The following is a 25276-nucleotide window of genomic DNA, read 5'->3' as shown; positions in this document are numbered from 1 at the left end:
AAAATACTAAGAATCACAAATAAAAGAACAAACTTTGTTGCAACACAAGATCACTGGAACACTTAGCAATCCTTTTGAAAAATAAGTCATAACACTGTACTACCGGACCAAGCTATTGATTCAGCACAAACATTCCTGTGATCATTTGCATATTCGAATATTTGCAGAAATGTGCGTCAAATCCAAGGCTTGTGATCCAAGCAGCACAAAAGCAAAGAACTATAACTAAATATTTCAAAGAAAAACAATGTTTCTTTGGAAGAATTTGCTACAGTACCTGGTGTAAGAGGTAAACATGAGGATCCTCTCAGTGTTTCCAGACCCATCTAATATTTTACAACGGGAGTTACAATCAGATTAATCTAAAATCAAACGTGTCCCATTAAACTGCACTAGACAAATCTATAAAAATAATAATGTGAAAGCAAATTCTAAAACAAAAATATACACATAAAAATATAGCAACGATATAGGCTCTTAGAAAAATGCTTGTGAAATGCAAAAAAATAACTGTTTGGCATTTCCATTGCACGCCTCACAGGTGCAATATAGCAGTGCAGTTCAAGAAAGAGCAGGACTCCATTCAACAGACTCCACACAACACAAGCACACCAGGCACTACACACAGCCTTCGCAGTCCCACCAAGTCAAGTACAGTGCTTTTAGTAGACCCTTTTTGGATTACAAAAAAAAAAAGCAATACTGAAATAAAAAATGTCAAGCAATTGAAAGGATTCATGACGTTTTGCAATGTTAAAGGGATACTTCAGGACTTTGGCCCTTTATCTACTTCCCCAGAGTCAGATGAACTAATGGATACCATTTTTATGTATCTGTATTTTGAAGGAGGTTACTAACTAGCTTTAGTGCAATTGCTAACTAGCGCAATGACTGGAAGTCTATGGTAACTGCTAGCATGCTAGTAGATACCATAGCCTTCCAGTCATTGCGCTAACGCTAGTGGAGCATTGGCTCGCAAAACTACCTCCAACTTCCTTCATACTGGATGCAGAGACATAAAATGGTATCCATGAGTTCATCGGACTCTGGGGAAGTAGATAAAGGGCTTCATTGCCAAAATCCCAAAGTATCCCTTTAAGGACCATGCATCGCACTTGGAATAATACTTTTATGAACATAAAGATTGTTTATTGTCGTAAAATCAAAAAGAATAGAAGAAAGACTTTTGAAATTGAACATATTTTTTGAATCTGCATAAAGAATTCTACATTGTGCAGACTGCTGTAGCTCAGGGACTTGCGTCAGAGAGCACAGTACAGCATTAAGTCCATGACTCTAGGTGGCCCTGAGGCCTAGACGCTGCTGGGCCCAGTGCAGTGGGCCTTGGGGCCGAGGCTCAGGCTGCTCAGCCTCCATGTAAATCTGGCCCAGGAGCTCGTGCAGCATGCTCAGTAGTGGCAGGCCCAGACTCAGCAGCTCGTACAGGAAACCATAGTCCTCTAAGCGTTCCCTGAGGTGGAGCCCCACCTGGCCGACTGCCCCATGCACCCAGCAGGCCAGCCGGCGGGGCGTCTCACACACTGATTGGCCAGCGTGCAGAGGCCAGCGCAGGCTTCTCCTAAGGAAGGAACTCAGGGTACCTGAGGGCTGGCTCTGCAGGCTGCCCGTGGCCGAGTAGGGGTCACTCCCGTCCGGCAAAGAGGTCAGATGTCCCTGGTCCTCCTGTGTGTGATAGGCACAACATAATATATAAAATCAGACTAAGCAGTGACTAATGAATAAAACATTTATAAAAAATAATGAATAACATAACAATACATCCTAAGTAAAAATGACAGTTTATGTTTGTTACTGAAAGCTGTTTACCGTTCTCCTCTGGAACTTGCTTGAATTTTGAAGGCTGGGTTGGCGCTGAGAATAGTGAAGCTTGCAATAAAACTTGCCTGTAACAAACACATCAAATCTCATACTAAATATCAAATAAATCCACAAACGGCTTCTGCCCCCAGGTGGAAGAGAGACTGGTATATGGGTGTGTCAGGATCATACCCTGTTGGGAGTTGTAGGCGTGTCCTCCCAGGCGTAGTGTGGAGCTGCAGATGTCACAGCGGAAACACTCCCTGTGGAAGAAGTGGCCCTCAGCGCTGAGACGCTCCATCACGTACACACGCTTGGAGCAGAAGTGACACATGTCACTGCCTCCCAGGTTCTGAGGGAACTCCTTCCTTCCAACACACTGTCAGGAGACAGCAGACAACAGCAGCAGGTTAGGGAGAGAACATAATAGGCAAGCTGTTAGCTTAGGGAGCTAATGAACCCTTTTTGGTTGTATAGAACACTATTTATTCTAGCAGTGTACAGTATTAGGTGGTGGTGTGACCACCTAATAAGTTAACATGTAACCCTACTGTGGATGCTAAGGCAGGCAGTGGTATTAAACTAGTGAGCATGCCATCAGAGAACCACCCAGACTGAAGAGTAACATCAACACCAAGTACAATACAACCTACTAACCAAATTAGTAATAAGGCCATGAGGAACAAGTCAGGCCTTTACACAAAACACCATGGCTCATGACTGGAGAATTCACCGTAAGATTCAGGTCAGAATGTTTTACAGTACACAGTCCCTCTTTTCTACTAGTAACAGATGTAGTATCCTGAAGCAGTAGGCATGACTTGGTTGTTGTTTAGATGGTTACCAACACTCCTGAAGTTCGTAGTAGAGACCTTGGGTTGGTAATAGATATAGAGCCCTCGTTTGTTTGTTTGTTTGTTTGTGTGTGTCTTGTGATGTATATTCCCACTGGGCAATTGTTAATCACACTGTGCTTACCGGCGAGGCATTAGGCCTGTGGTCAGTTTCATAGAGGATGGCTAGAGTTTCAGCCCTAGCACCTATGCGAGAGGATACCTTCCCAACTGTCCGCTAACAGAACCCAGTCAGAGGTCAAGGGAGGCAGCAGCAGAGGCAGACAAAGAAAGGGAAAAAGTAAGGATCAAGGAAAATAGAGAAATTTATATTTCTACTCAGCAATGAAAAGATATGCAGTTGTTACTGATACCTGTCTGGCAGGATTAGAGGGCTCAGCTGGACAGCTTTCAGATCGAACAATTGTTTTTTGAATCATTCTACTTGGTGCAGCACTCTCATTGCACTAAAACCAATAAGAACATGGTAAGAGAGAGCTGATTTAATAGACTTACACTAAGAATCTGTTGTCTATTCTTATATTTCACATTTGTACTGATTCCAGTTGGGCAGACTAAGGGTTCAGCTTCATAACTCTCAGATCAAATTATTCTACTAGTCTCAGCATTCCCATTGCACTAAAAGCTAAATAAAACATGGTCAGAGTGAGCTGACAAGTCTCTTCTATTCTTACAAGTTTACTGATACCTGTTCGGTGGACTATGGGGGCAGCTTCATAACTCTCAGATCGATTGATTGGCTTTTGAATGAGTCTACCTGATGCAGCACTCCCATTGCACTAACATCAATAACAACATGTCAGAGTGAGCCGACTCAGTGAGTTGAGTCGTTCCTCTATTCTTACACTTCCAATGCATTTCAAATTACTGGTACCTGTTCGGTAGAATTGTCAGGCTTGAATGGTTCAGCTTGATAACTCACAGAACGTTCGATTGGCTTTTGAATGAGTCTACTTGATGCAGCACTTCCACTGCACTAAAATCAATCCAAACATGGTCAGAGTAAACTGATATTTTGGGAGTTCTGGATGGTCACTGAGGAGCACAACAAGGAGCTGCTAGCGGCAGCCGTCCTTACCTTGTCATGGTGCACAGGAGATGTTGGGGTAAGAGAAGAGAAGTAGGAAAGAGCAGAGGGTTCAGGGACAGGTTGGATTGAAGTGCTTTTAGGGACAGAGGCAGAGGGGTCTTGAGCAGAGGTTGATAGATCTGGCTGTAGAAAAATTGTTCACATCAGAAATGAGAGAAATCTCCAAGACATCTAACCCTTCACATCCCACCATGATACTGATGTAAGCTTAATATAAGTCGGAGAAAAACTATTGGTCAGAGAAAAATTCAACAGCTCATCCTTTATATCAACATTCCCTCATTAGTATCACAGACAACGTTCATCATGCAGAGGGAGGTCACCTGACCTGGAATTCTCAGAACCGCAACACCATGGAAACCAGACATGCTGCAAGAAAACAACCTCTGCCACTAAATTCATTTAAAATGGATTATCAAGCTGTTACCAGACTTCAAAAACATGCTCCACTCTCAGTAAATGTGAGTAGGTTTGACTGGTGACATTTTATTATTCCAAACAGGGTGAGACAGTCAAACAGAACTCGTGTACAAGGACAAACATTACTGTGCCTCATTTCCTTAGATGGGGTTAGACAGGCAGGCGAGGGGTGGTACAACACTTTCACCTTATACTCTTTCACTTGAGGAGTCTTGGACCCAGGGAACATAGAACGCAGGAGCACAGCCCTCTCCTTTATACTCATTCTGTTAAACTCCCTAGTCGTTACGGTTTGCACTTTTGTCTGAAGAACAGCAACAGGTAAAGGAAAAAAGTGTGAAAGTCAAACTGCAGGAAATAGGCAAGTAAAAACTATAAATACTGAACAGCAGTTATAATCCACATTTAAATTGATGTGGGGTATAAACACCATTTAGCAATTTTGTACCTTTCGAACAATGGTGTTTTTGTTGGCGTGTTGTGCCATCTGCTAGACTTTTGTGGCTAAGGCAGAATTGGATTTACCATGTTGAATGGGCTTGAATCCATTATCCACACAAACATTGTTTTACTGTGAGTGCATGGCTGTGAATGGAGCTAACATGCTGTCCATACAGACCACAGGCTCATGTCACCTGGTTCATCTTGTCCCCCAGCTTCTCTATGTGCTGGCCCATCCCTGTCGGGTCAGGAGAGGGGTGTTCTGGGTAATCTACATCGTCTGGGGTTTCGGTGCGTGGAATCCACACTCTCTGCTGCACGAACTCTGCGCGCGGAGAGGCATGTGTTTGATCATCCTGTGGAGGACTCCAGGACCTTGTGGGTACGTACAGGGGAGTGGGTTGCGCCACAGCTGCAGGCTCTTCTAAGAGTCGCATATAGATGGATGGCTGAAAGCAGACATACACACATGGCAATGTGTAAAGCAGAACTGACCTCCAGCCAGTAGAGGGCGAACCTCCAGGGTCATCACTGTCTACAGTGAGTCGAGTAAAAGGGGTGTCTTTTCAAAGACTCTTGTCCTAGACTATGGTGATTTTTAACCATTGATTATTTTGTTATCATAGGCTATAGGTTAGGGTGTGGGGGATTTTTAAACTACATTACTTGGTTTATGATGCAGTGGCTGACCCTTCCTGGTCTCAACACACAGCTTGGGTGATTTGACTGTACCTGCCACTTGGGGCGTGTGGGTGGAGGAGGGGGCTGTTCCTTGGGCTTAGCGAAGCGAGGGTTCTCCGTCATATCCAGAGAAGGAGATGAAGGACGGCTTGAATCAGAGTCCCAATCAGACTGACAGAGCAGCAGACACAGAGAATGCAGGAAGGGACAGAGGAGCAGTACAGAATGATTGGTTTCTGTACTACCATTCAAAACCACACACTGCTGCCATCCATTACACTGTATGTGTTCCATAACCATGGCATTCAACACCATAATCAGATATTTCAAGGCATTTAGTTAGAGTATTTGAACAGATACCCTGCTAACAGAGCCACTCAGTCCTTTCCTAGGGCTTCACAGGCAGATCAAACTGTATTCACTTCTGTATCAAGGTTTCAAATGCACAACCTTCTATAATCCTATAATCCAGGGACAGCCTCCCTCTTCTTAGACAGCAGTAGATCATCTTACTGTGTGACTAATGTAGTGGTCCATATATTAGAAGTATGTTATTGTAGGAAGTAAAACAATACAATAAATAATCTTCAATCTCTTCATAGCTTTCTTGACCATTACCAATAAGCTACCCCTCACAAAAACATAGGAAGGAGAAAGAGGAAAAGTTTAATTAGAATTTGTCCTCAAACTGTATATATATATATATATATTAATGTTTTTTTTTTAACTAGGCAAGTCAGTTAAGAACAATTTCTTATTTTACAATGACGGCCTACCCCGGCCAAAACTGGACAACGCTGGGCCAATTGTGCGTCGCCGTATGGGACTCCCAATCACGGCCGGATTGTGATACAGCCTGGAATCTAACCAGGGGGTCTGTAATGACGCCTCTAGCACTGAGATGCAGTGCCTTTGACCGCTGCGCCACTCAGGAGTTTCAGTGTACCCAAGGGCAGTGGGAGGAGGAGTGGAGGATTTGTCCCATTTTCCAGTCTTCCAACACAATGGGCTGTATTCAAACAGGATTATGGTAGCAGCAACGCTGCAGAATTGGATACAAGGGCATGTGGGCTCTCCCCTAATGTAAAAACAGGTCTATGAAATGAATGTCCTTTTCTAATCTCTCCCAGAACTGAATACACAGACATACAATACCACATTGTAGCACACAGTACCATCCTTCAACATAAGACAAGACCGGTCTGTGTATGGCCTAAAAATACAATTTCATAAAACGACAGGCAAACATTTGAAAAGACTGCCGGCATGCAGTCGTACAGTGGTACAGATTGATTCTAAAACCAGATAGCCATCAGAAGAAACGTACAGACAACATGAACATTCAGTCTTAAAAGGTAGTATGATGTTGGGCCAACATACAGTCTAGAACTGAAGAGTCTTACAGTAACCATCAGCACTGAGCGCATCGAGTAGTCAGTACGCAACCATCCACATTACCTGCCTTACTGGGATATTAGTCACTGTCTCTACACAGCACAGTGTACAGGGACCATAACCATTAACCCCTCTGGTCAGAGTACACTACAGCTGGAGCTGCTCACCTTCTTGCGCAGGGCACCGCCGGGTGCCCCATTCTCCTCAATCTTGGCCAGCAGCTGGGTGGCCATGGAGCGCACCTTATTCTGCTCCCCGCCCTCGCCTGCAGGGGGGGCACTCTGACAGGACAACTGGAGACACAACCAGCCATGGAGAGGAAGAGAAGACACAAATGAATGATCAGTCCCTTATCGACATTCAAATGGTGCTGTCTAAGACCATACTGCTGATAGAGATATACTTGATGCTACCAACACACCTCCTCTAAGTAGTTGCTGCCCTTTCGTCGTCTTTTGCTCATTGGGTCCTTTTCCTCCAGCTTCTTGTCCTCCTGTGAGGAAAAGGTAGTACAAAATACACCATTTATTCACCTCATTCACGTCCCAGTCAAAGGTTATGGAGTCTGAGGGTTATTGATAAGAAAGTATGCCTTGGAAGATCTAGATTATCTCTCGTTCACATACCTTATCTACTCCTATTGGCACGGAGGAATTGCTTTTATCTGCAAAGTTAACATGCACCTATGTTGACACAAACACTTTACGTAGGCTAAATCTGATTTACATGGAGGCCTTTGTTGTTGCAATGCTTTCCTTTTAAAGCCTGCAGATGGGTGAGGAAGAGGGGGAGGGAGAGCTCATGGTACCTTTGGGATCCTCTTTCTTGGCTGTGTTTGGTTCATTAAGTTGTAAACTGAGTTTGCAGACTCTGATGAAGAGTCCTCATTGTTCTCATCCGTTTCCCTTGTACCTGTAACAAAGCATAGCAGCGTGTTGTAATGGGCATTTTGATACGTGATATTATTCAACCAGCCAAACCAGGTCAGGCCAAATCAAGAGGGTAACCAGATATTAGAGAAATGTGAAAATAAAATCACAAACAAAAGACTACAGTATCCACAGTTGGAAATGGGTTCAATATGATTAATCAAGTGTCAGACTATTGTGAGGGCATTACCCATTAGTTCCCCCATTAACCAATTATCTGGCCAAATCATTATTCTTGTTGAATGACATCCCATAATGCCTACTGTATTCTATAAAGGTAGCGCTATAGATCATAGAGGCATTATTATTACCATGAGGGTGAGGTGACCTGAACTGGGGCCTACATGCTTTTGTGTAACATGCAATCCTATCCTACCATGACAGACGCAAAGTCATAACCGCTCAGTCACACACCATCCTCATTATGGATTGAAGCTTACCTCAATCTAACCTTCAGAATACTGCATGTAACTGAGATATAGCAAACCTTAGGAGTAGTAAAACCCCACAGTTATGGAGTAATTCATGGAGAATAGTAGGCATTATAGCAACATTATTTTCAATAGGAAGTATGGTAGGTAACATATCGGAATTCAGGGTCCTATTATGTCACCATTGTGCATGACATTTACATTTCTGGGGCTTCAGGAAGTAGACGCTCTTGAGCAGGGGCCGTGTGTGCAGTAGCTACTTCTGGAAGTGTTTTGTCCTGTGTAAGGCATCAGATGAGGCGTGAGAGAATGACCCAGAACAGCAGCCTACCAGTGATGGCTGCAGGTGAGTTGCGGAACATCTCGTAAACCTTGGAGATGTACAGCACCATCATCAGCTTGTCTGGGTCCTGGTCCAGAGCCATCTCCTTCCCCGTGGTCATGGGCTGGATCCCAAACTCACGCTCTGCTATGTCAAAGGCCAGTTGGTTGTTCTTGGCAGAGTCCTCCTCATTCAGGCAGTCAAAGTCACTAAAAAGAAAGATAGAAAGATAAGAGGCATCAGGTTTACATCCTATAAGATCTTAATAAAGTTGTTTCCCTGATGAAGTGAGAATGTTGGTTTAATGATGCATTTGATAAATCGTTCCACACCAACAGAGTGATGAAAGGGGAACTGAAATGTGACATCTAAGGCCCTTAGCAACAGCCCATAGTACTGTTATAAACATGTTTCCTTTCCATAAAATGGTTCAATTCAGAACGAACTGTGGAATCACATGGGCGGGGGGGAATTACTGAATGTGGAGCTAGAGCCAGAGGGATGATGTCATCACGGCTGCCCTCTCACACAAAGATGGTTTGAGAAGACCGCGTAAGGGATAATACACCCACAGGTCAACTGGAAACATTTAAAGGCGTGGAGCTCCTCATAAGTGCCGTCAGTATCTAATACTGTAAGTTCAAATGCTTTATAAACATTTGGAGTGCAATATGAAAACCAAAATGCTCTTTCCTTTGTGTGGTTTAGGCCATTTCTAATTTTTCTACTTAGAGAAACCTTGCTGTTGCCTACAAAGTTCAGGACATATAGCACAGTGTTTAACTCTGGAGTCCCACACCTTAAGTTTAACAGAAGTGTTCAATGTCACTGTTCACATTTTCAACAGCATAACATGTGACAGAACCAAAGGCAGTGCATGGCCACAGACAAGATGATAATCAGTGTGTGCTTTGATTGTGGTGATAAGACCACGACTGTGTGTGTGTGTGTGTGTGTGTGTGTGTACAATGTATATACACGTGTGTTCTCTCACATGAGGTCAGGCCGGATGCGGTGTATAAGAGCACAGAGCGCCAGGCCACTCTTCCAGGAGGAGGTGAGGTTGGTGACGTCCACGCCTCTATACCCCCGAGTCTGCTTCTGACACCAGGTGAGGAGGCGGCTTGGCTGGATGTCCGACTCTGTGGGAGAAGAGGGGTCCACCAATCAGTCAGCCAATCACTGACATCCTCCAAATAAACCCACAGAGAACGATAAACACACCTGGCTACACTGGCTAGAGTTTCTAGACATCACAGTGGTGTAATAACACCTCTTCAAGGTAAAGGGAGTAGGAGGTAAGGGAAGGGGAGTGTAGGCCAGCACACGCTTTTGTTGGGCATGTCTGACCCCGTTTCGTGTAATGTGACAGCAGTCATTGTTTAAAGTGGGTGTGACGGCCTGTAACTGTGATAAGCTTTTGTTCCTTTTATTAACTCTCAGCTGATGCAAGTTTATTGGAGAACCACATATCAGAGTACCAATAGAACATCACAAGGAGCCATTAAGCCCTAATGACGGATCCTCACGGTCAGCTCCTGGGCCATAGAAATACAATTACATTTTAGTCATTTAGAAGACGCTCCTATCCAGAGCGACTTACAGGAGCAATTAGCATTAAGTGCCTTGCTCAAGGTCACATCGACAGATTGTTCACAGTCAGCTCGGGGATTCGAACCAGCAACCTTTCGGTTACTGGCCCAACGCTCTTAACTGCTAGGCTACCTGTAGAACAGACATTTCCATTCAAGTCAACAATCTATGATGAGTGGAACTGCAGGCGTAATTTCTGTCCTGGCCTACGTGGGTCTGAGCCGGTCTGATATGATTAGAGGATGACTCAGACATGGGTTAGTCATTGAGATGACAGGTCTCAGACTGTGGTCAGTCTGTGTTTGTGAAGACTCACCTCGTCTGGAGAGACTGACAGATCTATGCGTGGGTCCACGTCGTTCCAGAGGACAGGAGTCCTGCTGCCCGTCTATGAACAGGTGACACACCTGAGAGAGAGAGAGATGAGTTTCTTTAATCTCTACGGGATCGGTGTCCCGTATATGGGACGGTTGAGCTAACGTGCGCTAATGTGATTAGCATGACTGTTGTAAGTAAGTAACAGCAAACTTTCCAGGACATAGAAATGTCTTATATGGGCAGAAAGCTTAAATTATTTTTATTCTAACGGCACTGTCCAATTTACAGTAGCTATTACAGTGAAAAAATACCATGCTATTGTTTTAGAGTGCACAGCAACAAAAAACGTGTCATGGCAACTGGTTTGATACATTCACCTCTGAAGGCAAATAATGTACTTTTGTCATCCTAAGGGTCCCAGAGATAAAATGTAGCATAGTTTTGTTTGATAAAATCCATTTTTATATTCAAATGTAGGAACTGGGTTCTACAGTTTGAACCCCTGCTGTCTATGGCTCCACACCCACCCCACCCGGCCATCTAGATGTGTGAAAGATAGTGTATAAGCTAATGATCCAACATGTATGAAATTCCTGGGAGTGTGTAAACTTACAAAAATGATATGGTAATACAAAATGTATGTTCTCTATAGTTATGTACTTGAAAATGTATCAATTGACCAATTCTGCATATTTGGGCAGACTTGATACAAAATAGTCCAATATTGCAATGCGTCACTGGATCAATCTGAAACTTTGCACACACACTGCTGCCATCTAGTGGCCAAAATCTAAATTGCACCTAAACTGCAATATTATATTGTGGCCTTTCTCTTGCATTTCAAAGATGGAAAATGCATGTTTTTTTTGTTTGTATTATCTTTTACCAGATCTAATGTGTTATATTCTCCTACATTAATTTCACATTTCCACAAACTTCAAAGTGTTTCCTTTCAAATGGTATCAAGAATATGCATATCCTTGCTTCAGGTCCTGAGCTACAGGCAGTTACATTTGGGTATGTCATTTTAGACGAAAATTGAAAAAAAGTGTCCGATCCTTAATTAACATGCAAATGTCAATACATGTCAAGCATGTTAATGTCAACTGTTCTAAATAAAACAACACAACCTGTTTAAAGTGTGAGGTACTCTCCATCTCAGACAGACCTGATGTGGCTTGACACAGCTGGAGTTGAGGTTGGGGTACCGTGTCACCGGGTCGATGGTGTACTGCTCAAAGTTCTTTGAGATGTTCTCTGTCGTTGTTTGGGGTAATAGCCTGTAGAGACTCTCCCTACAAACGTAACAGGAGATGAAAATCATTCATTTTCTGTTAAAAGCCGAACAACAGATGACCTGTCATACTGCGGAACAGTAAACATCACAAAATACCCATAACTTCCACTAATAGGATAACCAAACATTTACTAACCTGTAATATGGATCTAATCCTAATTTGAATGAAGACACCTGACAGCTATTTTCAGTTACTGAAACCAGTTTCTCATCTTTTGGATTAAGTAAGTGTCAATAGAAACTCATCCCATTTACATTAGGTCTGTGTAAGGACGTAAACATGACTTTAGTGACACCCCGCCCCTCAGCCTACTGTAGTACCTTTCTGCCAGGATCTCCAGGGGGGTCTTGCCCTGCGCCCAGCCCCTCACCATCCACACTGTGTCAAAGGCAGCCAGGAACCCTCTAGCACAGCCAGTCCCCATGGGCCAGAAGGGCTAGAGAAAGATAACTCATACACTACATTCAGGACACACACACTAGTAGCTCAGCAACAATAAGCAAACTAGAAATGTTCTTAATCTGCCTATAGGGAATATGTGTGGGGAAAACCATGCTCATCTGATCTACTGTAACCATCCCAAAGGCAAACAATCCCCACAAAAAAAAGGAGCCTTCCATTCCCACATTTGTTTCTTCAAACAAGTTGAAACAGGATTTGCTTTTACATACAACACATCTACTGTTGGCTCTTGTGACTTGAGAGGCATAGCTTTGAATATCGACTGGCACTATAGTGAGGAATGAAATTAACAGTGATCTATACCTGCACCATATTTATTAAAGCACCAAACAGATGAAAAACGGACTGAAACGGAGGAAAAACCTGAAGTTGTCCAATAAGAAATGCTTGTCTTTGTTTTCTGCTGCAAATGTTTGCTACATTTTTCTACGTTGCGTCCAAATGAATACAACCTAGTTGTGTGTATACATTTCACCCATAACAGTACAACATCTAGTATGAAGTCAACCCCTCCCTCACCTCCAGTAGACTGTCCCCCACCAGAGACACCAGTAGCTGGTGTCCGTACTTCTCCCTGACCAGAGCTGCGTTCTCCGAGGCGTACATGCAGGTGAAGTCGAACATGGCCACGTCGGGCTGGCTGCAGTGGTTGATGGCGTAGTCCAGAGAAGGCAACTGGTAGTTGGTGCCAAAGTCGGCCGCCTCGCGGGCGTAGGAGAGAAGAGCCTCCTGGTTCACGTTGTCCCGGCCCAGCAGCTTCTCTGTTTCAATATAATCCTGCAGGACCAAGAAACAGGGAGGGTTGATGGGAAATCAGTGGTATTGCTCCGAAAGGATCAGAGCTCAACCTCTACCAGGCCCTAGTTGTAGCCCTAGAGATGGTTGTAGCCTATAACTGGGGCTTAAGATTTTCCTGGTCAGGTCACATGGTCAGCAGAACATCAGGGCCCGACCTACTGTATCTAATCGCTCTTGATCCTGTAGAGATCAGACTGAGGGGGTGACAACAGGCCCCAAATACTTTACAGTAGCCCTAGACCGTTTTGTTCAACATTTCTGAACACATAAGCAGGACTGGAAACACTATACAGTACAAGGCAGTTTATTTTAACCAGCTGCTGAAACATCAAAGGAACAGGTCTCACCTCAGGGAGTAAGCAATTACAGGGGCTACACGTCTACCCCATTATTCTTACGGATCTGCTCTCTCACAGGCAAATCATACCGTAATCACCAACATTATTTGATCAAAACGTATTGTCGGAATTAAGATGCAATTCAAGAGCTTGCTGACAAATCCAACAAGTCAAGGCAGCAGTGCTATAATTAGAGTTTTGAGACTCTACACACGGAGGTCACAATTAGAGCAGGAGGGATGAGGACTCGGTCTTCACTAAGGGAGAGTATGAAATGGAAACGAGCCTTCAGAGACCACTACAAAACATCTCTTATGGAAATGAAGCCAGGGAGGGCTGTATGTGTTAATAGACCTCTTCCTGATACAATGTGTACTGTTGTAATAATAACCCCACTCATTCCCCTAATCCTCTGAGGACATTGCATCCTGCAGAGAGACAGAGTACTCATCGTTATGACTCATGTAAATGAGGCCGCTGCCAACTCTCTGCGCCTCTCTCCCTCTGTGTGATGTTGAGAAGCATGCTGGGTTTGTGAGTGATGGGCCTCCCTGGGGATACTAATGAAATGGGGCGGTAATCACTGGTGCCCTGACTGAGACACAGACGTATAGTTAAACACGTCCACACACACTGCCAGATGGCCCAGATTCCTTCTCACCCAGCAACACTTTTTCCCCACTCACTCCACTCCAATATATCTTCCCCACTCACTCCACTCCAATATATTTTCCCCACTCACTCCACTCCAATATAATCTTGTCTTGTGTTTTTATTCTCAGTTTAATGCCAGGGCTAAGATTTGGCACCCCTCTGGCAGATGGGGCACAATGGCACAGCTGTAAATATCTGCGCTGTGGGGAGTGGCATATTGGGGAAGAGAACACAAAATAGCAAAACAAACACTCACATGAATGATGACTCCTTTGTCCAGCAGACTCTGCTTCTTTGCGGTCATCACAAAGTAGTGTGTGTTGTCTCTGTAGTACACAATGTTCTCCAGATCAATCCCTGCAACCACAACACAAAGCTTCATAAACAACTTTATGTCAGTCATGTTGACTAGGTTGACCGTACAACCATATTGGTTGAACCGGTCGTACAGTAGGGACTGGCTCAGTGGATCATGTTCCAAATCCAGTGTGTATCTTATAAAAATGTGAGTGATGGGACACGACCCTTTCATTAAGAGGGGATTGGAGGGGAGGGGATTCCGGCCTGTCTTCACGCTGCTGAACCTCACAAAGCTAAGCAGGCTGCTAGAATCAGCAGCACTAGATCCTCCAAGGTGTGTTAACATGGGAAAGCATTTCTTATCTACCCGACAGGCTCGTACTTCAGCATAAACACTCCCTTCTTCGTAGGAGCCACACTGGTTTCATTGATTAAAACATATTGCGGTTCCCACTGGACTGATGTGATGACACCTAGGGGAAACAGCATTCTCGAAGTAAATTAGCCTGGTCGCACATCAATGACCATAAGAGTTGGCAAGATCGCACAAACCGATCTAAGACCTGGCTAGAGGTCAATGCCCTGGAGAGGGGTACAGTAGGTGTGTGTGGGGTCAGGTTTGTGAGATGGCCCACCGGTCTCCTCTTTGAGATCCAGGAAGAACTTCTGGTTGAAGATGAAGGCCACTCCGCTGATCTCCTCCACCTTGGCCTCGGCTGTGGTATTCCTGTTGACGAAGTTGGCTGTGATGGCGATGGCCAGCTTGCCCCGGAACTCTTTCCTCCCGAAACCTACAGTACACGGCAAAGCATCATTATTGTTCTGCTGACACAGAACATCTTGGAAGTTAATCATTTTATACCCGATTAAACTGGGTCAGATTGACTTATCACAGAGTAATCATTTTAGTGTTATAAGGAACTACAGGCTGATAAGGTTCAAATAATGATATAAAACAACACAAGCATTAGGGGCATTATAAAATACTACATTTGAACTTTTTCTGAGCAATACTCTTGTCTGGGTGACAACTAACCCATTTATTTTCCTTTTTAGGTACAGACTACACTCAAGACCGATGCCAATACTGTAATTGACTTTCACCCATGTCACATGACCAGGTTCCATCCGTATACAAGCTGTTCATCTTCTCAGGCGGACTTCCGGGTAATGTGCTCTGACACAGGTCAAAGGTTCCCTGCACTATCTAGAATTAACTGCAGATGAAGACGAGTAGTCCCAAAAAATTATCCCGGTTTTCGATTAACAAAACCCCAAAAAATATGATTTTAGAGCTTTTTAATGAAAATTCCAAAGCCAAAAATAGTGAACATTCAAAACATTGAAAATATTCCATTGTCTGTCAGATCCACATACTGTAGACGTCATAGTAATTTCCTTTTTTCTATTGAAATAAGATATTTAAGTTATATTACTTCATTTGATTATTATTATTTTTCATTCCTTAAAGTCATCTTCACATCTCTGCTCAGGCAGTAGCAGCCAGCCAGACAGACAATATTATCTCTGTGCAGTCTTCAGTCATCCCACTTAGCTAGGCTAACCTGCCTAAGTATGCTGCAGAGCTGTCTGACAATCATTTTACTAGTTCTTCAAAGTATATAAGACATACTTTCACGAACTGTCTATCCCGCGCTCTCCCCGTTGTGTACATTCCTCTCTCATGCGGTCTGTGTGTATCGAACCTAACGTAGCAGGCGTAAAAAAGTGTATCCATCTCTGGCTGAGATGGAAAAAACAGGCACAATGGATTATGGTCATTGTAGTTAATTACCAAGTTTGTGTTGAACTAGGTTGATTATTTGCTTAATGAAAACTACAACTCCCTTCAGCCCAGCGTCCCACATACTTCTTGATTTCTCTTGTGAATGATTGGATTCCTCTCTAGAGAAACGGAGCATTGGGCTAAGGAAAAAATATTAACTAAATGTCGGTCAATTAGTTGTGTAATAACCGAATAAATAAAACAAAAATGTAGGTTAATAGCTCAGCACAACTTATTCCCTCAGGCATGTTTCCTCTCACATACTGGAACACCTTGTGTGCAGTTCTATTGGACCTTCCCTTTAAGATATGACTGACATTTGAAGTATTTTATGACCATAAAGTGTTTATGACTGGCAAGCTAAGGGCCAAAGTCTGTCATTTTTGCCCCTTCTTTAGTTGAAAATGTTTCCAAGACAAGGCTCATATTGTTCATGTGTGCAACTTTAGCCATGCCCAAGGGTCTTACAGACTACTGTCAATGTTTACACAGTCAAACATAGTGTGTAGAGCAAATAACATCCCCATCATGTGTTCTTCTCACCGTCTAGCGTGTTTCTGCGTCCATCTGCACCGATCACCACGTCAAAGTCAAAGTCAGCAAGGGGGTGGTTTGCTGGTCTGATCTCAGCTCTCCATCCAGGCCCTGGGAAAAGGACAACATACAGTATTAGACAAGCGTTCAGAGACAGTGGCAAGCCATATCAATACAGCAAGGAATATATTGTAAACATTTTCTATTTTCCATGACTGTTAAGGTTGCATTTGAGACATGTTTGTTATTGATGACAAGTCACTACATTGTGCTTTTTGATTAATGTGAAGGCACTGTTAAATACATAGCTAAGTTGTCTCCAACTATAAATAGCTGAAGTCTTGCTGAGGGTTTGTAATCTTTCACAATGCAGCGTGGTGAGTGGCAATGACGCAGAGAGAAACAGAGACCCTCTCCATATTAGCTCAACACTCCTGCCACACAGTCTCACAGAAACACACCATGCCCACAGCACTTTCTCCTGAGGTACCCCCTGAAGAACCCAGTCACTGCTGCAGAGGACACATTGCAACCCTACATTTAGGCTAGTCTTCCATCTTTATCAGTCTAGGGACAACCGTATGCTACTTGATAAACTAACTGGGGTAAAGAAAACAGGAGGTTTGTTCAAATTAAATGTTCAAAATCAAGTGGGGCAGTTACAGCAGTTGAGGTACTCTGAGGGACTTTGAAATACAGCTTCGGAAATATACATTGGGCTTGTTTTTGGCATCAACTAAAAATTAGGCAAGCAACACTGACCTACAAAGCACATGCGCTTCACTGCAGACCTAGAGGCAGCCTCTACTCGTAAATTGAATTATGCGGCCACGGGTTTCTAAATCAAGAACACAAGATTGAGAAGTAGCCAATCCATCTGTGGTGTGTGATGTCATTTTGATCAAGTACCAGGGCTTGAGGCAGAGAAAGACCTGGTGCAGCCAACCAATGAAACATCAGCAATAGTGCTAATCATACGAACTCAATATGAACAACAAATGAACAGAAATGTAAAAAGCAGATTTCTAACAAACATTCAAGCATGAAACAAACAGTGTTGTAAACACAGCTGTTTAGTGCCATGCTTTCACAGACTGATGCTGGACCTGATACCACTGTGTTGGATTGAAAAGTGTGGCGACTGAAAGACAGAAAAACATGACCGGTTCATGTCCAGAGGTGGGAAACGCTGTATTTTCTAACTGAACCGAAAGAGAGTCACCTTCATTCTCCTGGTTCTCCGGTGGCTCTAGCAGTTTGACAAACTCCACGTTGACATGGACCTCCACCCCCACGATGAGGGAGACCTTCAGCAGCATGAGCTGGAGCTGGCGAATACCTTCAGACACATACAGACCAGGTATAATTAAGCAATAAGGCCAGAGGGGGTGTAGTATATAGCCAATATACTATGACTAAGGGCTGTTCATATGCACGACGCAACGCGGAGTGCCTGGAGACAGCCCTTAGCCATGGTATATTGGCCATATACCACAAACCCCAGAGGTGCCTTATTGCTATTATAAACTGGTTACCAACATAATTAGAGCAGTAAAAATAAATGGTTTTCATACCCATGGTATACGGTCTGACATACCACAGCTGTCAGCCAATCAGCATTCAGGGCACGAACCACACAGTTTATAATTTACAACACATATCCAACTACATACACTTAGTCTCCAATAACCTGTGGCATTACTAGGCTTCCAGATACATGGTTAGTGAACTGCCACGTGACTGATAATCCATTCTGAGGTATAGGTGTAGCTAGCTAGCAGCTGGTAAATCTATTTTCAACTTCATAGGTTAATCTGAGAAGCATTGTTCATCTCAGCGAGTATTTCTGACTCTGTTCCTAAAGCAGAGAGGGTCAGGAAAGGCTAAAGCAGAGAGGGTCAGGAAAGGCAGCATCTTCCACATGGGGACAGAATAAGCCTCATAGGAACAAGCTGGACATTTCACTGGAAAAACCACCCAGTTGCCAAATGTTCTGATAAAGGACACAAGAAGGCCTGTTTGTGGCATCAGTGGTTTTGAAACACACACAGTATTTGTATTTATGGGCTCCTCTACTTTGCATGTTGTTATCTAAGGCACGGCAGTTGCAGGGAGATATAACACTCTTACACACACAATCGTCAGATTTCTCAGCAGAGCAAGCCAGATATATTTTAAAAAATCCAACTGAAGAACGTAGTGACTGATAGGAAGAGATCATGTAACAATGTTACCATCTGATAAATCTTTCAGCCACATTCAACTTCCTCAGTCAGTTTTCCCCAGCAGAACATCAAAACAAGGAAGAATAACATTACTTAACATACTTTCATATGAGATAAGAATGACATTAGCAGTACAATACTTACTGATGTGGTCTATGGCTCCAGCACAGAATTTGCCGTAGAACTTCTTGGCCCCGAGGCCCCTGAGGTCGTGGATGGTGTAGGGCCACAGATGCAGCACGTTGTTCCTGGAAAAGGTGTCCCTCTTCTCAATCACAACCACCTTGGCCCCCAGCAGAGCCAGCTCAATGGCCGTACGCAAGCCACAGGGCCCCCCTCCGATGATCAGACACTTGAGAGAGAGAGACACACTTCGTCATCATCAGTGTACAATACAATCTGTAGTTAAACAACCAGGAAACACATCTCACATAATCAACAAAATGTTGCAGGGGTGAAATTAAGAAAACTGCGATTAGCTACATCAAAGGCGATCACCTCTTCTACATTAGTTATATTGTATTGCAACCTCTAGTATAAAGCATCAAACATTAAAACAAGGCCTCATAAGGGGAACTGAAAGGGGAACATAGCAATATAAGAGCATATAGGGCCCCATAATGCATCAGGTTTCATATCCTACAATAAAACAGAACCACTTCAGTCATTCACTGGAGTGAGCCACTGACCTCTGTGTTCACTGAAGGCATTACAGAGAGAGCAAGGAGATTACCTTATCCTCTGCCGTAGTTGTCGGCCTGTCATATGGGCAACTCCACGGTAACGGAATGATGCTGAGACTCAGATTCTTCACTTTAAAATGTATGCCAAACAAAAACCAATGATTGCAAAGTTAAATAGACCATATAACTCTACGCACAAGGACAACTTTTAACAATTTCCACTGGAAATCTTACACAAAACACATTTACATGAAGAACAGTGCAGATTCAAAGTTTGGTAAGAATGATGGCACAAATCGTGTATAGAGTTGTATGGTTTGTGACTCAAACATCTGATACAGAGCGTTGGACACAGTCAGGTATTTGAAGGTTACTGGGCTTGAGTGTGGTGGGTTTGAATGGGCTTATCTCACTCCACTGATCTCACTTGGACATGGATGTCTGCTATGCATTATGGGGATTTGTCTCACCAGACAAACAGCGTTGCTGAAAAGGGTTCAGCTGATTCCAGTCAAACTAAGTCCTCAAGCGATACTGTATGTGCCATTCATGAGGTTGTTATTACTAGAGACTTGACCTGTGGTATTTCAACTACACACAGCTTGTAAAATCTCAGCATACATAGCATATTCAATAGAATTGAAGCCCATTTAGACCAAACAAAGGAGACAATGAACTGTTGGAATGAAAGGAATTAATTGGTCTTAATGTGGCTCTGTACAAGGTGAATGATTGTCACTGGGATATGGAGATGATAGTGTTATTTGGCTCTGTGTTGAACTGTGGGTTTTGGGCTATTCTTAGAGAATGCCTGAGTCAGCGCTCACGTTGTTGTGTACTGTTTCCAGAGCTTGTCATTAACCGTACACAGATTGCACCAAAAGAGGTCAACCAAGGGTGAAAAACGATTGAGTCACTTTTACTGGACGCAACAATAAGGATGATGAGTTCAGTCCTGCAAGTACGGCAGGGCCAACACTCAGCTGTTTACCCACGTGTGACCGCTGTGTTTTTAAAGGTCTTGTAAAATACACGTTTCCTTATTGGTCCAGTTTTACTGTTTACTGAAAAGTATTGTTTGACTTAACTGCAGCTTTGTGAAACTGGTGCTTATATAGAACAGAGGTGTGTCCAGTGCCATTCAGGTTCAGACACGATGCCCCGATGAGGGATTGCTCAAAAGACTAGGCATAGTTTCACAATGAACATGGTTTGTTAACATCTGTACAATGTAAACCTATGGTGATATTTCATCACTTTCAGACACAAAACCCAACCCTGATTGGTTCATTGGTGAGGAGGTTCATGGGTGCCTAGGTTCATGCATGTCTGGACACACACAGGAAATTCAAGATCCCTTAATACTGCTGCAATATTTGATGATATACAGTGGGGAGAACAAGTATTTGATACACTGCCGATTTTGCAGGTTTTTCTACTTACAAAGCATGTAGAGGTCTGTAATTTTTTATCATAGGTACACTTCAACTGTGAGAGACGGAATCTAAAACAAAAATCCAGAAAATCACATTGTATGATTTAAGTAATTAATTTGCATTTAATTGCATGACATAAGTATTTGATACATCAGAAAAGCAGAACTTAATATTTGGTACAGAAACCTGTTTGCAATTACAGAGATCATACGTTTCCTGTAGGTCTTGACCAGGTTTGCACACACTGCAGCAGGGATTTTGGCCCACTCCTCCATACAGACCTTCTCCAGATCCTTCAGGTTTCGGGGTTGTCGCTGGGCAATACAGACTTTCAGCTCCCTCCAAAAGATGTTCTATTGTGTTCAGGTCTGGAGACTGGCTAGGCCACTCCAGGACCTTGAGATGCTTCTTACGGAGCCACTCCTTAGTTGCCCCGGCTGTGTGTTTCGGGTCGTTGTCATGCTGGAAGACCCAGCCACGACCCATCTTCAATGCTCTTACTGAGGGAAGGAGGTTGTTGGCCAAGATCTCGCGATACATGGCCCCATCCATCCTCCCCTCAATACGGTGCAGTCGTCCTGTCCCCTTTGCAGAAAAGCATCCCCAAAGAATGATGTTTCCACCTCCATGCTTCACAGTTGGGATGGTGTTCTTGGGGTTGTACTCATCCTTCTTCTTCCTCCAAACACGGCGAGTGGAGTTTAGACCAAAAAGCTCTATTTTTATCTCATCAGACCACATGACCTTCTCCCATTCCTCCTCTGGATCATCCAGATGGTCATTGGCAAACTTCAGACGGGCCTGGACATGCGCTGACTTGAGCAGGGGGACCTTGCGTGCGCTGCAGGATTTTAATCCATGACGGCGTAGTGTGTTACTAATGGTTTTCTTTGAGACTGTGGTCCCAGCTCTCTTCAGGTCATTGACCAGGTCCTGCCGTGTAGTTCTGGGCTGATCCCTCACCTTCCTCATGATCATTGATGCCCCACGAGGTGAGATCTTGCATGGTACCCCAGACCGAGGGTGATTGACCGTCATCTTGAACTTCTTCAATTTTCTAATAATTGCGCCAACAGTTGTTGCCTTCTCACCAAGCTGCTTGCCTATTGTCCTGTAGCCCATCCCAGCCTTGTGCAGGTCTACAATTTTATCCCTGATGTCCTTACACAGCTCTCTGGTCTTGGCCATTGTGGAGAGGTTGGAGTCTGTTTGATTGAGTGTGTGGACAGGTGTCTTTTCTACAGGTAACGAGTTCAAACAGGTGCAGTTAATACAGGTAATGAGTGGAGAACAGGAGGGCTTCTTAAAGAAAAACTAACAGGTCTGTGAGAGCCGGAATTCTTACTGGTTGGTAGGTGATCAAATACTTATGTCATGCAATAAAATGCAAATTAATTACTTAAAAATCATACAAATGTGATTTTCTGGATTTTTGTTTTAGATTCCGTCTCTCACAGTTGAAGAGTACCTATGATACAAATTACAGACCTCTACATGCTTTGTAAGTAGGAAAACCTGCAAATTCGACAGTGTATCAAATACTTGTTCTCCCCACTGTATGTTGAATTTATTAAATATAGAAAAGTACACATGAGTACACATTCCAGGCGATGCTTTCCAAAGGTCTGGAGGGTCAACATTTCAATACAACAATTAATAAACTGACATTCTCAAGTGAGTCGTCCATATGGAATGTGAGTGCATATTACAAGATCACTGTGTACATAGTGAACCATTCTGAATGAATAGGATATGCTAATATACATTTGATACATAAACAAGCCCTTGCATAAGAACCAAAACTATTCCGGTCACTACAGCAACGTAAAACAAAGCCACAAACCCACTTTAAAATGGGAGGCAAGAAAATAGTTGTCCATGGAATTTGGCTACCAGACAAGCGCCACCCGGAGTCGCTCACCATCGTCTAGGCCTATCTAACTCTGGCCTCCTTCCCTTAGAACCTCTAATATTTTCCTCTGAGAGTTATTAAGTCATGCAAACAGTATGCTAAACATTCTAGAAAAGGTAGACCTAAATGAGCAGAAAAAATATTTTTTGTTCCTACCAAAATCCATTGCGTTGTGATAGATTTGCTGATTTTGCCCTGTCAAATAATTGGTTTATCATGCTTTCTTTGTTTGACATGATCCCGTGGACGTGTGCAACGTAGCTGTTCATTTCTCCGTATTGCTCCCATAAGAAGCATCTACCAGCTGGGTGTACAGGGATATCATATCTCAAGACAGTGTAAGAGATACACAGCAAAAGTATGTCATGCATTATAACATTACCATGAAAGAGAAGTCACATTATGAACCTACTGTACAACTAGTACTTTACATACTGTAAACCATATCATTAAATAGTACTTTAACCTCTTTTGTATAACTGCCTTAATTCTGCCAAGGCAGCAGCTAATGGTGATCCATTATAAATACAAATACAAATCTTTGACCAACATTTTATAAAAGTAAAAACCACTTATCAAGTTGTAAACTATTAAGAGTTTTGAGTGAATGTGAATTGATGTCACAGGGCTTCGATTTGATAAAACTGTAGTCTGATTCATTGTGAAGAATTTAATAAAAAGTAGCCTATTCCGTCACAGACGTTGACCAGAGTCTTTGCTACATCTGACACAGGGAAGTTATAAATCAAAACCAACCAGGTATGAATCATCAATCCCTAAGCAGATATAGGATATTAGCATGGAGATCATCATCTATTCAATCCCAATGTGGAAGGTTTGCCCAAAGGCAAATACAGGGTTTGTTCATTTAAGGCTTCTTCCTTATATCTACAGGTAACTGCCAAAATAATGGAAAAACTTGAGTAAATGAAGGATACAAAGTATATTGAAAGCAGGTGCTTTCACACAGGCGTTGTTCCAGAGTTAATTAAGCAATTAACATCCCATCATGCTTAGGGTCATGTATAAAAATGCTGGGCAGGCCATTATTTTGGCTACCATGGCTATGCCCTCATTTACATTGACCCCCTTTATTATTGATTTCTTTATTTTAATAGTTTTGCACTGACTCCCTTGCACTGTCTTTATGCACGCTCACTAGACTCTACCCACACACATACTACACTGACAATCCAACACACAAATATTGACGCCACACACGGTTTATTATACAGTATATCCTGATTGCCTAGTAACTTTTACCCCTCCCCACATTTGAACACTTATGGGAGATTCTGGAGCGGCGCCTGAGTCAGCGTCACTGTGAAATCACAGGAGGTTGGTGGTACCTTAAATAATAATATAATAATATGCCATTTAGCAGACGCTTTTATCCAAAGCGACTTAGTCATGTGTGCATACATTTTTACGTATGGGTGGTCCCGGGGATCGAACCCACTACCCTGGCGTTATAAGCGCCATGCTCTACCAATTGAGCTACAGAGGACCACTAGTTGGGGAGGACGGGCTCGTGGTAATGCCTGGAGAGGAATAGTATCAAATACATGGTTTCCATATGTTTGATGCCATTCCATTTGTTCCATTCCAGACATTATTATGAGGAGTCCTCCCCTCAGCAGCCTCCACTGTGTGAAAGCTTGGCTGACTTCTTACCCTAGTGCCCTCACAGGCTTTGGCTTTCTTGTACTCCTTGTGGCCGGCTCTCTTATCCAGTTTGGTCCAGAGGGCCTTGGCCTTCCAGTTGGTGACTGTGGCTTTGAGGTTGCTGTAGAAGTTCCTGTAGTCCAGCGGGTCCAGATCCATCTGCCTGCATAAGATACTAAAGGCCTGCATAGTGCCCTTACACGTGGACGCCTGGACAAAGTTCTCAAAGAGCTGCCCGGCCTGGGCACTCCTCTCATCCTCTGTTTCACACATCTTCTGTTTTGGAGAGTGTCCGTCACTCCCTCGCGCCGTCCCCAGCCGCTCACTGGCTTAGTTAGACTATTATACGACTGCCATCTCAGCGTGTTCTGGAAAGGAACATTTTATTTTATTATTACAGCATCACTCTGCACTCAGACTATGGACAAAAATAACCTAGACATTCTCTGTGATATGGTCTCCCAAGTAATAATGTTACGTGGTAATAAATAGCACTCTTAATAAAACAGAACATCACAAATTACTTTTCTTAAAAATTCAACACAAGAGTAATTTGCACCCTTCAGCTTGATTATGTTACTGGACATTTTTAAAAAATCTAAACAAGGATATATCACATTACAAATGTATGGAATATCTGTAGCATGTTCTCAAAAGACACTATACAACATGCATCCTTGAGAGAAGATTCTCAAAGTGTGAACCAACATTTCCACTGAGTAGTCACAGGGAAACACAGAAGATGTTGAAATAGTACGGCCTGTTTAAAGCATGAGGATGCTGTTGCATAAAACATAATAAATACCCCTAATTTGCATAGCTGGAGATGTTCATCAGCTCTGAAACAAACCAAAAAGTCCCAGGGATGAGAAGAGAGATCTTTCCACATTCCA

The 25276-nt window shown here is 43.2% G+C and overlaps 1 protein-coding gene across 1 annotated transcript in view; it reads right to left on the bottom strand.

The window, feature by feature from the left end:
- LOC311134902 (F-actin-monooxygenase mical2b-like) overlaps nt 1-24672 on the bottom strand; it is a 45674-nt gene extending 21002 nt beyond the window's left edge. The window contains 27 exon segments of the mRNA XM_084168668.1: nt 1602-1683; nt 1828-1904; nt 2011-2197; nt 2797-2889; nt 3026-3118; nt 3361-3373; nt 3375-3451; nt 3547-3648; nt 3751-3885; nt 4370-4486; nt 4818-5072; nt 5356-5475; nt 6867-6992; nt 7121-7192; nt 7508-7611; nt 8391-8590; nt 9376-9523; nt 10291-10381; nt 11461-11587; nt 11911-12026; nt 12572-12829; nt 14099-14199; nt 14778-14933; nt 16472-16573; nt 17685-17801; nt 18832-19039; nt 24393-24672. Of these exon segments, the coding sequence (XP_084024794.1) occupies nt 1602-1683; nt 1828-1904; nt 2011-2197; nt 2797-2889; nt 3026-3118; nt 3361-3373; nt 3375-3451; nt 3547-3648; nt 3751-3885; nt 4370-4486; nt 4818-5072; nt 5356-5475; nt 6867-6992; nt 7121-7192; nt 7508-7611; nt 8391-8590; nt 9376-9523; nt 10291-10381; nt 11461-11587; nt 11911-12026; nt 12572-12829; nt 14099-14199; nt 14778-14933; nt 16472-16573; nt 17685-17801; nt 18832-19039; nt 24393-24656 (3541 nt within the window). The 5' untranslated portion in view covers nt 24657-24672.
- Between the last annotated feature and the right edge of the window lie 604 nt (nt 24673-25276).

This window comes from Coregonus lavaretus, assembly GCF_964263955.1.
Source record: "Coregonus lavaretus genome assembly, chromosome: 9".
Classification (NCBI taxonomy): Eukaryota; Metazoa; Chordata; class Actinopteri; order Salmoniformes; family Salmonidae; genus Coregonus; species Coregonus lavaretus.
This window is presented reverse-complemented; position numbering and strand designations above follow the sequence as displayed.